The sequence below is a fragment of the Lycium barbarum genome, chromosome 11, assembly GCF_019175385.1.
Source record: "Lycium barbarum isolate Lr01 chromosome 11, ASM1917538v2, whole genome shotgun sequence".
NCBI lineage: Eukaryota > Viridiplantae > Streptophyta > Magnoliopsida > Solanales > Solanaceae > Lycium > Lycium barbarum.
Window position 1 is genome coordinate 10,491,368 of NC_083347.1, and position 16,476 is coordinate 10,507,843.

Sequence of the window (16,476 nt, forward strand, 5' to 3'; positions counted from 1 at the left end):
AAAGACCAGTGCCTTTGAAGGGCAATCCGCACAAAAAAATGAAACTTCATAGGAGTTAGAGCCTGTTTGGATGGGCTTATGCCTATAAGCTGTTTGCAGCTTATAAGCTAAAAAAATAAGTTGGGGTAGTCTAATTTTTTTTTTTTTTTTGCTTATAAGCTGCTTTAGATAAGCTAAGTCAAATGGGCCCAATTATTTTTTTGAACTTATGTTAAGCACAAAATGACTTTAAGCCGGTCAGCCAAATACTCAAAAAAACTGAAAACAGTTTATAAGCAACTTATAAGTCAATCCAAACGGGCTCTTAGATATTTGTACCATTTCTTAGCTTTACTTCGTAAATATCATGAGGCCAGCACAAAATTCAATTAATTTGCCGCCGCCACCTTGCTGCTGACATGTCAAAGACGTATCAATTTTCTGTTATACTAAAAGTTACATCTTAATTTAAGTCAGGGCGGATATATGAGTTCAACCTGATCGTATAACTTTGATTCAAGTTCATAATATGATTAGAAAAAATCTATTTACAAATAATTCAAACTCAGTAAGTAAAGTTTATTGTGATAAACTTTCCAAATCGAACTCATAAAGTTCATATCTTGTATTCGGCTATAATTTTAAACCCGTTAAAACTGATTATATGCTTTCTTGGTATCTTTTCTGCCGAGCATATTTCATTGCACTGCTAATACAAGATATAAATTAGAACTAGACGGTGTATGCCCGTGCTGCGCACGGACCAACACTTTGGATTATAGTGTATCTATATGTATGTAGGTGTGTTTGGATAGTGATAATATATATATTTTATATTGCTAATAAACATACATAAGTTTGCACTGTTTTTATGCATATATATATATATATATATATATATATACTATGTTCAAAACACGATTAATATAACATTATTTTTAAGGAAACGTCAATTAGAATTATATTTTGACTAATTTATCTTATTCATTATTTGATCTCCATTTAATATTATTTTTTCTTTTACGACATTAATCTCTTTTCGCATTTATTAGAGTAAGAACAAAAATGAAAAAGTAATTAAATTCTATCTTATTTTAAAATATAAATATTTTAAGTATAGTTATTTAGTAAACATAACAAATAAATGACATGACGGAATAGCAAATACAACAGTTAAATATCTAGATTAGATCTCAGGCTAATATAAGAAAAGAAAGGAAATTGTATGGTTTGGCTACTTAACCTTTCGAAGAAAGGCAATAATATAAAGTCCATATTTTTTGCTGTATAATAATTTCATTTGCTTCCACTAATGAGTTGATACACATGTGGCAATGAATCCACCATTATTGACATAATGGAAATACTTTGAAAATTACATGAATATTGTTTGATTTTTAATATGAGATGCACTTTTTTTTTTGACATTGATTGTTTTTTAATATGGGATCCACTTTTTTAAAAAATAAATAAATTATATTGCTTGATTTTTTTAATATGAAATTCACTTTTTTTTTTTTTTTTTTGCATGAGTTGGGGGTGGACGACGAAACCACCCCCAACTCATGCTTCTAATATAGTATAAACGCACGGGCACAGGCCCGACTTGTTTGTTGCACGGGCATATGCCCGACTTGTTTTTGTTAATCAATCCTTTCAAAAGGTTCTTCAACATAATATGTGAGACTGATTGTAGCCTTCCATAAATAATTAAAAAAAGCTATCAATGTAAAGTGGAAAGAATCTTTTATCTCCTTAGTGAGGGCAAAGACCCTAGGATTCTTAAAAATATACAGTAGGTACATTCAAGCTCTTGAACATATGTGCTATCTACTAAAAATGAACAAATCTCAAATGAGATGCAAAAGCAGGCATACCATTCACACAGAAAGACGAAAAGTCACTATATTCTTTAGCTGGAGGTATACTCTCATATGACACAACGTGAAACATGCATTACTCTCAACCTTTTTGTCTTTGTTACCCGTCATGTTGGCATTACAGAACAAGCAAACAAAGAACTTGCAATTAGATTAACATTTTCAATAAAGTGACAGTAGCTCTCAACATCGATTTTTGATAATCAACCAAGCAATAGCTTTCCATTTGCTCCTCACTGATCTTCTTGTCATCAGAATCTCCAGTAGAAGAATGCCTGAAGAATAAATATGTCACTATAACCAGTCAATTTCTTATCATCAGAATCTCCAGTAGAAGAACGCCTGAAGAATAAATATGTCACTATAACCAGTCAATTTCCTATAAATTTGGTGAAGCACGATCAAGAATGTTTGATGAGTCGTGAAATTACGCGATATTCGACGCTAATTCCTTAAGCTTTTGTGACTCCTTAAGCACTTTTGTTGTTACTTTTTGTGTTTTTATGTTGTTTTGTAGGAAAAGATGCCCGGAGAGCATAACGGAGCAAAACGGACCAAAATAGAGCAAAAATAGAACAAATCAACGTTTCTGGCACCATATGCTACTCGCAGAGTGCAGCATATGGCGCAGCATGTTGCACATGCGAGCAGCATGTGGTGCAGCATGTGGTGACAGAGAAAATTGTCACCACATGTTACGGTTTTGGCACCACATGCGATTAGCATGTTGAACATGCGAATAGCATGTGGTGCAGCATGTTGTGCAAGAGGGTATTTTGGTCCAGATTTTGTTCCCGTTTTTGGAATAATATAAATACTCTTTTAGGGTTTTGTAAGAGATATCTTTGGCAGTTTTTCATCAAGTTTGGAGACTAGTTTTTACACCACACTTTGGGGTTAAAGATTTGAAGATTTGGTTGAGTATTTCTTAAACCTTTAATTCATTTCTTCAATTCCTTACTTTGTATTATATATCTAAGTGTGTAGCTTTCTATTCCATAACTTGAATCTCGTTTATGAAAGTATTCTTGATTAAAGTTTGGTTTGAAACTCTTGTTATGCTTATGTATTGAATGATTCTTATTGCTATTGAAGTGGGTCTTTGTTGATTTAATTAATCTCGTTCTTGAATGTTTCCAAAGGGATTAGCTAACCCTAAGACTCACCCATTTACTTAGATTGAGCTTGGAAAAGGAAATCTAAGTTGGGAAAGATTAATTAACAAGAATTTGGGTCAATAAACTCATCTAATAACTTGAGCTCGGAAGAGGATAGTTACTTGAGGTTAAATTGATTGTACCTAATATCACACTCTAAGGCTTGGAAAAGCTTAGAGTGAAATTCATTGATTTGGTTGGAAGACTTTCAATGAGATTTTAGATATCATTATCTATCAACACAAACCTGCCCTTAGTTGTAAAATCATAAAATACGTTGGATCGTTACTTGAGTGTAATCTCCTATTATCCATGCTTGTGGCCATTGATCATTGTCATACCCCATTTTAACCGGGTTGATTTAAGGAGTATGACGTATTGGTGATTCCTATTTATTTTATTTAAGGAGTCGCCACCTAATTAATTTAACGGTGAATTAGGACACCTAGATGCTAACTAAGGCAAAGTTAAAACTAAACCTCAATTAATAGTCTGCTTAACCAGTGTGATTCTAGGTAAGGGCTCTATATTATCCTAAAGGGAAGGGGTTATGCATCCTTTAGAATCCGTTAACTTACGGTTATCCGACTAACTTAGGTTAATTAATTAAGTTTTAAATATAGTGTTTGAATTTTAAGAAATAACTTGTAAAATATAGTAGTGCCATTTGAACTAACTTGTAGGACGATATAATAACTTGCATAACGGGAATGTTTCTTTTTAAAATGAGACTTATAAATACTGTTGAAACTTTGAATGAAAATAGTAATGTTATCTGAAAATAAGACTTACGAAGTATAATGTTTTGCGTAAAGAGGGGTTTCAAATGCTATTTATAATAGGACTTGTAAAAGATTTCAAATAATGACACTACTCAAAACGAGACTAACAATTTGTATAAAAGGATATTCTAAAATGCTATAAAGTTATGAGTGTTACTAATGGTTTAAATGGAAGTGGAATAATGCTATTCAAAATTAGTTTTACGAAATATGATAATTTGCATATGAAATAGAAGAAGATGCGGGGCAACGTTTTAATATATATTTGAAACAAACCAAACGATGAGGTATGAATTGACTTTGCATTTTAGAAAGATAAATGAAATACAAAATCGCTAATGAATTTACTTTATCCCTTTTATTGTTCCTTATTAAATACTTAGCCAAATATGTGTAGTTAATTCGACTTGAAGAATTTAAAATATACTGAAATTTATATTGGCACATTAATGACGTTTGAAATGTTTAGGATAAAAATATGATTCCCTTTTTACTTAAAATATATAGTCGTGCCATTTTGTAGTTCAATTATTCCAGTGAAAAATAAACATTATAAGTATTATAAATAATTTTAACGTAAAATAAAACAAGAATGAACCTATTAATTATTGGTTTATTACCCGTTATTAAGTAACTTCACTAAAGTTCATCTAAATTAACAGGTGTTAGTCACGCAATACAAATTAAATGCATAAAAAAAAAGTAGATATAGTTTAAACGGGCTCAGCCCATTTAGGACTGCTACAATCGAGAATGGATTCAGCCCATTTTTGGGGCTGTTTGCGATCTGCAGTTGTTATTGGGCCTCGACCCAATTTCTTCTTCTTTTGCAGGTGGGTTGACTCGAGAGCTGAGTTGGGCTTTTAGCCCAACAGCGAATGCAGGAATGACGAGTCTCTTGGACTCGTACACGATGGTCATGCACAAGAATCAAAGGAAAAAAATTAGTATCTAACCAATGGATAAGCCAAACATAAGAATATACATCGAAAAAAAGATCAGTAAGTTGTGTATATTCCGGGTATATGTGAGATATGTCCCATGTTTCAATCAATAACAGACTCGAGGCGTTGAACTAATTACCAGTTTAATCACTTGCAAAGACAAACGAACAGGATACAAAAGTATTTCGGATTATCAATATGCAAGCAATACAAACCAAATCAAGATATTTTTTACAAAAATATAGTTCTCTCAGACATAACAAACATAACAGATATTGCAACAAGCACTCAAAAGAGACAACACACAGCAGACGAACAAACAGATTTGCACATTGGATTCACACTTATCGGAGGCATGAACTAACTACTTATAAACAGAGGGAAATATCAGGGAAGAAGGGGAAAGTGTACATGATAAGAATAAAAACAACTAGAGTCTCAAGTATTAAGCAGGAGGTCTAAATTAGATATACCACTAGATTGATGGTGATTCTGCATATGAATTAGGACACAAGGACCAGTTTAGAATGACATGTGCAAACTGGACTGGATTAGGCAAATTCCCCCACATTATTAAAGTTTAAACTGACCATGTTTTTCTTAAATTATGACTCAACAATTCCATAGAATCCTGATTCAGTTAACAGAACCCAACACAGCATCCCAGGTTACTTCCATATCAAACAAAATCTACAGACTATACTAAAGCATATTTAATCATACTGATTTCATCTTTCAACAAATCATAGATGACTGAAACCAACTAATATTGAGCATAAACAAGTACCACTGAATCTGCAGGATTATGTTAAACTACCACAGACTTAAGCAATCAAATTTTGATTGAACATACAGACTTAACCTACAACAGACTTAACCTACATCAGGAGTTGTGTAAACATAAGTTTGGATTGAACAATACGCTGACTTTGAAATGTCAAAATCATCTTCGGCAAATGAATGAGCTATTCTAAACAGGCTCAAACAAACCTGATTGTGTCAGATTAGAGACCAAATCGAATCAGCGACCAACATTGACGTATAATCATTCTATCATATTTAAAACAAACAGATTTCGTTCATGTCAGAGTATATTACTCGAATAAACAGAGTGAGAGAGAGGCAACACTGAACTGTTTTATTCACATGCCAATATACCTAAGTCATACACACAGTGCTATGTATATTAGATGTATATCGAACACATACTTCCCTTTTTGCCTTGATATCCACTGTATATTCTATGTATATTTATCTTTGAACAGATTCTAACTCTCGAGAATTCAGTCTAAAGCCCCAAAATTACAATGTTCATCTTTCACAACTCATCTTAGTAATCAAAACACCTTGTTCTAACAGCATCTAAATATCAACAAACAAACGACGATAGGGACAAACTACACATTTGACTAACTAAAGCAAATGCTAAAGACCAAAAACAAGAGATGTATTAAGGTTTACCTTTTTGTCGTGCAGCGAACGGGATTCTAAATCTTCAATCTACCTCCGAACGCTTATCAAATTCAGCTCGCATATGTGCGGATTCGAACTGATATCGAGGGTAAACGAAATAAAATTGATTTAATATTTTTGACTTGGTAGAAATGACCCCTAAAGGACTGATGTTTAGGGAATCCTAGGAGACTTATGTTTTCTTAGGACGATTTTTTTTGTGCGACTCGAGAAACTCGGATCTTAGGGAGTTTTTCTCAATCCAAAAAACCCATCCTCTGTTTCGATGAATCCACCCCATTTTATAGGGTTTTGGGTTCAAGACCAAAATGACGAAAGGAACAGAGGGAGAAGTAACGTGGCGACAGGCGGGTGTGGGGGTGTCAGACGCGTGGGTGGTGAGGTAACGTGGGAAGTGGGAGACGAAGGGAGTTCAGTGGATGGAGGATACAATAAAATAGGAGGGGGGGACAAGGTGTGGTGGAGGTAGTGATGGCGGTAGTGGGGTGTCAGAGCAAATGGGGGGGGGGGGGGGGAGTGTGTGTGGCAGAGATGTCGGGTGAGTGGAGGTGTCGGACGGTGGTGGAGTGTCAGAGATGTCGGGTGAAGTGGTGGGGTATGGGCGAAGTCAGAGGTGTGAGGGACAGGGGTAAGGTGAAGGTAGCGTGGGTGTGACAGGGGTAACGTGGGAACAAAAGAGGATGGGGTGGCGGCTAGGGTTTAGGGGTAAAGGGGAGGAAGATGAGAGGATGGCGAAAAGGAGGTGGTGGAGAGGTGAGCGCGGCGGAGATGGAGGTGGAGAGGCGACGATGTGAAGAAGAAGGAGAAAGAGGCGGAAGATCCGAAGAAGAAATGAAGGGGAACCCTTTTTAGGGTTTCCCTTATTTCTTTTGAAAATGGATCAGACCCGGTCCATAAACGGACTGGGTCAATTTTTAGACCGAGTATTAAGAGAATAGGCTAATAAATTAAAACACTAATTATTCTAAAAATTGAGATAAGAGATATGGGCTAGTCCAAAAATATTTAGGAGTTAATCGGACTTTGATTTGGGGTCCGGTAAGTCAAAATATGGACTAAGTGCAAAAAATAGTTTGGCTTCTAAATTTAAATAAAAGACATGTTTGAACAATTTGTGTTAAATATTGTTCAATATAAAATGTGCAATCATCAATCCTCGGATAAAAATTGGCGTTGTAATAGTCGTGCAATAATATTTAGAAAATTCGTACTGAAATAAATACTATTATTTAATTCTGCAAAGATAAATGCGATGTGTGTGCGTAAGCTAGTAAAATGCCAAAATAATAATAATAAATGGCAATAATAATAATAATAATTGTAATAGAATAATAAAGTGCGGTGTTGATAAGAGGCTAATAATTCAGTAAAAATAATTATATATATATTTTAATTTTCTAAAAATATTAGAAGCGTAAATGGGTATTTCGGAGGAGAAACGGGACAAAATTGGGTGTCAACAATCATTTTACTCGCTTTCTAGGTTAGTTTACATTTCCGCATTAGTTAGAATCTTTCTCAAAAACCCAAAATATTATCTATCGTTTGGCTTTAGCTTAGTTGGTGAAAGTTCCTTACTTTCTTAATCGCCTAGCATATTGTTCCCTGTGGGATCGACCCCGACTCATAGTTGGGTAAATATATTGCATACGACTGTGTACACTTTCTCTTTGAGGAGTGTATTTTGGACGTTATCAATGTTGCCTTCAAAAATCTAATTAGAAATGTAGTTTAGAAACAATCCTTTTTTTGGTTTGATAGGTAGTTTATAGATGCACAAACTATAATCAATAATATCTGAAGGTAAAAATACAATTATGTCCATTTAGCAAACAATCGTGAAAATTGATGGTTATATACTTCACTGACCTATGAGCTTATGCATCATTAGTAATTGAATACCAAGATTTTTTGTTTTACCTTCTCAAAAGAATAAGGTAACTACGCCCTGTGTTTTTTGGATCAAATCCGGTGATAATTATCCACCCATGTCCTTCCAAAGCTGGGTAGGTGATCTACAAGGGCATCTCCGACCGTTTACTCTTTTACTTCACATAGCTTTTCGTCAACTTGATAGCTGAAAGTTTTCAAAAAATCGATTATCAAAAGATCGAATCACTAACTTCGAAAGTATCTGCTTCAGTTTCAGCCACTCGAATTTTCGATATTCCTTTTTATTTCTCATCAACATTATGCACTCAAAGAAGAGGTTACGTACCTTCTCTAAAGAATTCTTGACTAAATGCCTTAAGAGACATAATCAAATTTGGCATACACTAAGAATAGAATTTGATTGCCAGATTGACTTGCTCAACTCCAGCATCTGCAGAATTAAATAACAAAAGATAAAGAATGAAGACGCGTGCAATTAACAATACACTATATATATAAGCAAATAAATAACCTATCTAGATATTATAATTGTTGATCTTGTCCCTTGGAGGTCCGAAAGGTAGAAGTCCTCACTGACTTAATCGATTTGAGCGACAATCATCTTTGTATTTATTCACTATGTACCTTGTTATTGATCCTTTAGTTGATTTGAGTGAATACTTTCACATCAGACTTAGCTAAATCACGTAATCTGCACATGAAAGCAATTCTTTATGAAACACCAATGAACCCGAAAAACATCTAGCATAGGCAAAAAGCAAAAACAAAGATACCACACAATATTATAATCCATTCAAGTTTTGTAGTCTACCATATATAAAGATGATAAACAGAGGACGAACTGCTTTAGCATCCAACTTCCCAACTTGAATGAACACTGGAAAAGGCAAATACCAAAGTCAAAAGATGGACCTGGAAGCAATTATTTGAGACAGTAATTATCCTTTTCTAATTTTCTATGAACCCGCAATTTGATAGACTTTCCTCGTACCTATGAAAAGTAGCACTATTAAAAAATTCTGTTGTACATAAATGTGATTATAAATATGTACATAGTTTGGTTGATATGAGAAATATAAGAAACTTAAGAGTGAGAAACACATTAGATGACTTTTAACTTCTAACACTATTGATTTAGTGTACAAACTGTGAATACTCACATCTAAATAAATTCAGATAATTTGACACTAAAGGGAGGAAAAGTATTACTAAAAAATGTTAAAGCAAAAGACTTGTACGAAATATCCGACAGGCGACATGCCAAACTACTGGCCATAACATTCGACTAATACTCCTTTAGTGATATTGACATTACTTAATGTATACATGGCATATAAAATAGTTTTGTTAAAATTGTATGCTAATATCTTCACACCTTTTACTTTTTTATGTATCATTTAAATATGTAAAAAAAAATCAAATTTTTTTAAGGTTCTATGTCCAAATTCACACCGAAAATTAGATACTTTGACCCTCGTGCTACGAATCGTCTCACATACAGTGGGACCGAGGGAGTATAACTTTATCATCTTCTTTCCCCTTATCATCTTGTGGCTCCTTATTAGGTTCAAGCACAAACAATTCAAGAGAATTTCTAGAGACAAATATAACCTTACATATTCATTAAAATGACAACTTCAAAACGCTCATAATATCCAAAGACTGAGTAATAAAGCCAAAATCATTCCAGATAGAACCTATCAATGGGAAGTAAGGAGAACAATCAGCAATTAATTTCCAACATGTAAAGAGAAACAATTTATCGAGGTAAATTATAATGAAGGCAATGTAGCAGGGAAGAACATTAAATGTACAAATGTGAACAAAGAGATTCATCTACCTAAATTCAGCTTGTTGCAGAAGTTAGTTGTGTGTATTACTCAAGTAACAAAATTCTCTGAAATTGTACCCTGCACATTAGTACTTCAATATAAGAAGATATTAACTTGGAAAAGAGGCAACTAATACTGTTCCTAATAGAATATTTTAAGCAAATCTTGATTTTATAATTACTCATGGCTCCCTACTATACAACTAATGCTTTGTACCTAATGTTGAATCTGTTTGTGAGAAGCAGAGAGAACTTCTCTTGATATAAAAATTGGCAGAATCATAGGACGAAGCATTAGATGATTAAACGTTAACTGAACTATCCAAAGACGCCACGTTCCAAATTCGACGTTGCTTGCCCGTTATCGTGTTAAAAGTGTGTCCTTTTTTGTCAGGTGCTCCAGTCTATATGATTCACATCTCGTAGCCCTTTTGTCAGCCTGTATTTTTTCAAGAGTTTGATCATTTTTATGATTCATATTCGACAGTTCTACAGCTATTCTCCGATTATTTATTTAAGGAATAAGGCCTGGAAAACACTAAAGTAAAATTTGAGTTTCATGTTTTATGTTAAGCATTACTAATTACATGTTTAGCATTGACGAATATGAAAACATATTTACATGTTAACATTGGTCAATATGCATATATAGCACGTAAGTTGAGTTCTATCGGCGGAGATCAGAAACAAAAACAACTCAGGCAAGCGTACAATATGTATACCTAAATAAAAGGAGAAAAGGAAAACCAGGTAAGGGTAACTTACCAGTTACCACACTTAATGCTGCACAGGCACACGAACACGTAATGGTCATAACTGAGAGGAAAAACTGTAAAAGAATCCTTCTCCTCTGTATTTTTTTTTTTTCCAATTTTCAACTAAAAGTTTCAATCTTTCCCTCGACATAGGTAAAATTCAGAAAGAAGTTGGAGTTTGACGAAAATTATAAACTAAAAGTTTCATCTTTCCTTCAACAACCACGAAATTTAGCTAAGAAAATGGAAATTTTGAAGAAATTTTGAAAAGGGAAAGAAAGTTCAGAAGATGATGGAAAAAAAGAAACTGAAGATTAGGCAAAGACTAAAGAGAGGAATACCTGAACTTGTAACAACCAATTGAGAAGATGAAGAGAAGTGAAAGAGTATTTTCTGGAAGTCTGACGGATTTGTCTAGGTTGAATGAATATTTCCAGATACTATGATTTTGTGCGGTGCAATAAAACTCACTTCGAGTGGTTTCTAGCTGACACCTAATAAAAACTATACAGTTGGAAAAAGTGCAATTACAATAGCTCATTGTACAACTCTTACAGCAGTGGTCCTCCAAGAGACATGTGCACACTTACGATAATACCCCTGGGGTGGACGATGAAAACTAATGAAAGACCCATGCTGCGGACGACGAAAAGGGGCACCAACTGGTGCTTCTATATAGTAGTAAATTCTCTAAAAGATAGGTTCTCTAGAAAATCACTATCATACTTACATTATAATACCATTCCTAACCACGTTTAACCAACTCCTATAAAACACTACTTTTGTTAATTCTCCACAAGTTAGGCAAAGTTTAAACCAAATAACAGTGAGATGTGTGGTTTAACCGGAAAAAAAAAAAAAGATGTGTGGCACCATAGCTATCGCCCTCCACACCAACCCAAAGTCCATTAATAATTATGACAAACAACAATTAATATCACATTTATTTATATTAATTAAGAAATATAGTACAGAATACTTGTTTGAAATTGTTTTCCAGAAAAAAAAAAGAACAAAATCGTGAAGCAAAAACTAATCTTATATATTCCGACTTTCCTAAAGGGACAACTGGTCAAAAAGCTACGGTTAGTATTCAATAAATCTGTAATGATTATTGTCCAATTAAATATTTCTATTCTCATGTAAACTATACTTGCTGAAGAAAAAGATACTCAGTCCCAATTTAACTCGCTCTATTTTCTTTTTTGTTGGTCGCAAAAGATTGCTATCTTTATAAAGATGGTCAAACATATATTCAAGAAGGGAGTCTCATCAGAACTTGGACTTGATGGGCTGCCAATTAACCTATGCCAATGCAATTCAAAAAATTGTGCGGATTGTTCTTCATATGGGTTCGTCTTTAATTTTTGCCACTATTTCTCATTTAATGAAAATTTATGGTTGAAAGTACCCTTATTCGCTGGTCTATGAAAACAAAAATTTCGGATTCGAATACCAGCACAGGGAAAAAAAAAATTCATAGTAAATTATGCCTATTCGGTTATGCCGGACAAGGGGTAAAGTTATGCCTCAAGACATAACTTCTACATAAAAACTATGCCTTGAGGCATAGTTCTGTAGGATAACTTAATTTCTATAAAACTATGCCTTAAGACATAACTTTTCCCCGAATAGGCATAGTTTGCTGTGAAACCTTGCCTTATGATTTTTTTTGTTACTCTGCTGGATTTCTACAGAAGTTAAGCCTTAAACTTCTGCCCGAATAGGCATAATTTGCTACAAAATTTTGCCTTCCATTTTTTTAATACTCTGCTAGGGTTCGAACCCAGAATCTCAAGAGTATGTTCGACCACTTAAAGTACTGAAGGACAAAAATTAAAGACCGCAATTTGAGTAGGGATGGCAATGGGGCGGTGCGGTTGCGGGGCAGGGCGGGTCGAAATAAATTATTTTAAAATTCTTTGCCGTGCGGGGCAAGTGTGGGTTAGAGGTGGTGCCGTTTGGCCATAAAAATTATTCATTTTTTTTCCGGATTTTTTTCCCACTTTTTTCACTTTTGGGCCTCTGGCCATAAATATTCCGAATACAACTTGAAGTTATTCCGGAATACCAAAAACTCAAAAAATTTGTTTTTAAAAAAAATCACTTTTTTCACTTTTTTACAACTATATTTCACCAAAAACTACAATTTCAAAAACTATGGCCAAACACAACTCCAACTTCAAAAATTCCAAAAAAAGTGAATTTATTTTTGATATCTATGGCCAAACGCCTACTAAAATTATATATTTGTGTTTGCATACACCGTGCCAATTCTTCCGCCTATATCTCCATTCTCTAGATAATGGGATGAAAGTAAATTTGAAAGGCAACTGAATGCCATTTTTCTTGGCATAATATATTCTAACTTTGCAAATAACACATTAATTTACATGATCATTTTCATTTATTTTTTCCGTAAGAAAAAATAAGTTTGATAGAATAATTTACTTAACTAAGACAAGATTTCATTTATCATTTCATGTCGACGTAGATAATATTCGCACAAGTATGTATCTAGTTATCATTTTGAGAAGATTCCGTCAAAGTTAAAATAAAGTCCATCTTATTTTACAGTAAGGGGCATCAATTTTCACTGAGTAAAAGTAAACTCTTTAATAAAAATAGCATTTCATATGTACACAGCAATAATTCTTTTCTAATTCCTAAATTTTCAGTTTTCCCCAAAAAAAAAAATAAAAAAAATAAACTTTTATATATAATTAGTAAAGTTAATTTTTTACTAACGTAAACTAATATTAGTTACTGTAAGTGAGCCTAGATTTGGATGAAAGCAACAGAGTGCTACAATAATAACTTCGTTACAGTTGCGTGGTTATTATCTAAAAGGACTTATTTAAAGTCCAGTTATTCTCAAAAGGTCAAGAGTTCAAAAATGAATGAAAGAGTGGATCATCATTATTCGAACAAGTTATACCTGGGGGTGGATGCGGTTTTGTGTGCGGGGCGGAGGGACGCGAGTATAAATGCTTTGCGGGAGGTTGAAAATTTGCGGGTTAAAATAGAACCCGCACCGCACCCGCACTGTCCCACCCCGTTGCCATCCCTAAATTTGAGGGGCAAAAATTAAAGACCACCCCCGAAATAGGGTATTTGTGCGAATGAACCAATGCAATTCATAATGAGAAATTGACATAAATAGCTAATCATAAAAATAATAGCCAATATATATATACTTTTTTGTATATTAATGTATAATATACATAAAATATATATTTTTAACATATAATAATGGATATTATTTTATATAATTAACTAATGTACTCCGTTATTACTTTTGATAGATTGGGCAAATATGTAACTTGCCCATTCACAATCGCCTTGGCCCTACACCAACGAATAACAAAAGTTTTCGTCTCAAATCACAATGGCAATTTGCACATTGTCATTTATCTGGGGATGGCCTTTAAATTGTTGGTCTTTAACGTTTACCCTTAGCCTAAAATTTGTAAATTTTGAGTTTGAATCCTCGCTCAGTTAAAAAAAAAATGTCAATGTAAAAATTTGATAATTTTTTAAATTTTTGACTGAGCAAAAAATTCGAACAGAAAGCCATGAATTTTTAGACGAAAGACAAAAGTTAAAAGACCAATAATTTGAGGGCGGAAACTTAAAACTAGCGCCTTAGAAGGGCAATCCGCACAAAAAAAAATCACAATTGCTTTTGGCACATGTGCGTACACTACCAAAAAAAATGGTCAATAATACACCGTCCATTTTTTACACGTGTCCTCCATCCGTTCCAAAAGTGATATCTCATTTTATTCTTTTCCAGCAAGATTTTTGATAATATTCCATTCCCTCAAACCCCTAAAAGATATTTTTTCTAATTTCTCTAGACTACAATCAACAACAAACCCTAATTCATACTACAAAGGTACAGTTTCTTGTTTGATTTCTTCTTAATTTTTCAACAATTTTCTCTTCATTTAATTAATCCATTTGTTTATTTTCAGGTTTTAACTAATGGCAGATGATAACCTTACCAACGGCGAGTTTTACGACGACGCGCCGGTAGATATCGCCGTCGACGAAACCTCCGACGCCACGTCATCAAAAACCTCAGCACTGAAAACGAAGATACTCGCCCTCGAGCAAGAGAAAACTCAGCTTCTACACGAGAATGACGTCATCAAACAGCGAATCGAGAAACTCAAAACATCAATCAACGAATCGAACAGCGAAAAATCCGAATTGCTTAAAAAGGTAGAGAGTATCGAGCAAGAGAACAAAGGTTTAGCATCAGTAGCTGCTAGAGCTGCTGAGCTGGAAGGTGAGGTGGCGAAGCTGCAACATGATCTTATAACTGCTATGAGCGATCTAGAAGGTTCCAATAATGAGCTGTCAGGGGTAAAATTGACTTTACAGGGTTTAAAGAGTAGTGAAAATGAGAAGAATGTGAAGATTGATGCTATTGAGAGTGAAAAGAATCTGTTATTGTCGAAATTAGAGAAGCTAGAGGTTTCTGGGGGTAATCAGAAAGAAGTGGAAGTGAAGGAAGAAGAAATTAAGGGGTTAAAGAAGCATATTGAGGAACTTGAGGGTACTGTTGTGAATAATGAGGAATGGGAAAAGGAGAAGAAAGAGCTTTATATGGTGAAAGAGGAATTGGAGAAAAGGGTTAAGGAGATGATTGAGAAAGCTGGGGTGTTGGAAAAGAAATTAGCTGAGAAAGAAAGGGTTATTAGTGAAAAAATTGTTGCTAGGGATATTAATGGTATTCCTGTTGGTGATGATAAAGTTGGGTTTTTTGGTGCTGATGTGAATTTGCCTGTGGTTGCTGCATCATCAGTTGTTGCAATTGGAGTTGTTGGTGTTATTTGGTATCTTCGACACGGACGAAAAGCGTAAACCCTTATAGCTTGATCTTTAATAAGTTTAGTTTCTTTTGGTTTTGTGCTGATCTCAAGCTATGGAATTTACAATTTTGATAGTGCTTTTGTTATGTTGGGTTATTATTAGTTAACCTTTTGATATTACTCGATAATAGATTACACTATTATTCAGCTAATGGTGCCGAAATATGTTTTTGTTTGTTATGCTGAAATTAGCTCACTATATATCCTTGTATTAGTGCTTATTTCTCATTTCAAGGAGTTTGATTACGATGATTTTGTTGATCCCGAATGTGATGTAACAATTACTTAGAGAGTTGCTGAATTTGTATGTAGTAGTGTGTTTGCATCGAATGATTGAATTGCTTAAATTGATTGTTTCGGCTTCATGAAGTGTTGCGAGTTGTATTACTGTGTAGCAAGCGGGGTTGTTGCTATTGCAATCGTATGACAACATTTTGGTGGTTTTCCCTCTGGTTGGATTTATAAATGAAACCCCTTCCCACAATTTGTTGTTTTGGTGGTCAAAACAAGAAAGATGATCCCTATTTTGAACATATCTTATGTAGCAGTATCTTCTCTGGGAAGTATATTCTTGAATTGTCATGAACTTGCTGAGCTCTAGTTTCTTTAGCTGATTGTTACCATCAGCTTGTCAATACCTGTTTTAGTCCTTTTTTTTCCTTGTTTATTTTTCATTCTTTTTCGATGTGGATTGGGGAAGGCTATTTTATTGATTTCATGGCTCAGTATTGAACTGCATATTAGTCTGGAAGTGCTAAACAATGCGTTTTATGTGGGTGGGTCATGTGTGTTTGTATGTAGCTCGAATACTCACTCTATATACATGTTTTGGTCTTTTTTCCTTGTCAATTCTTCGTTCTTTTTCCAACGTGGGTTGGGAAGAGGGAACCTTGGAGCGATGA

The 16,476-nt window shown here is 34.2% G+C and overlaps 1 protein-coding gene and 1 long non-coding RNA gene across 2 annotated transcripts; one reads left to right on the plus strand and one right to left on the minus strand.

Annotated features, from left to right (window-relative positions):
* Positions 1-1,820: 1,820 nt before the first annotated feature.
* LOC132616508 (uncharacterized) lies at positions 1,821-8,554 on the minus strand. The gene is made up of 3 exons (XR_009573227.1): positions 8,434-8,554; positions 8,136-8,292; positions 1,821-2,134 (listed from the first exon to the last, which is right to left on the minus strand). It is a non-coding gene; the product is annotated as an uncharacterized LOC132616508 (long non-coding RNA).
* Positions 8,555-14,437: 5,883 nt separating this feature from the next.
* Positions 14,438-15,826, plus strand: LOC132617435 (peroxisomal and mitochondrial division factor 2-like). The gene is made up of 2 exons (XM_060332439.1): positions 14,438-14,592; positions 14,672-15,826. The coding sequence occupies exon 2, from the start codon at positions 14,682-14,684 to the stop codon at positions 15,564-15,566; it is 885 nt and encodes a 294-aa protein (XP_060188422.1). The 5' UTR covers positions 14,438-14,592; positions 14,672-14,681; the 3' UTR covers positions 15,567-15,826.
* Positions 15,827-16,476: the final 650 nt, after the last annotated feature.

Excerpts from the sequence above, each read along its gene's own strand:
- LOC132617435 (XM_060332439.1), top strand. The coding sequence starts at position 14,682 with ATGGCAGATGATAACCTTACCAACGGCGAGTTTTACGACGACGCGCCG.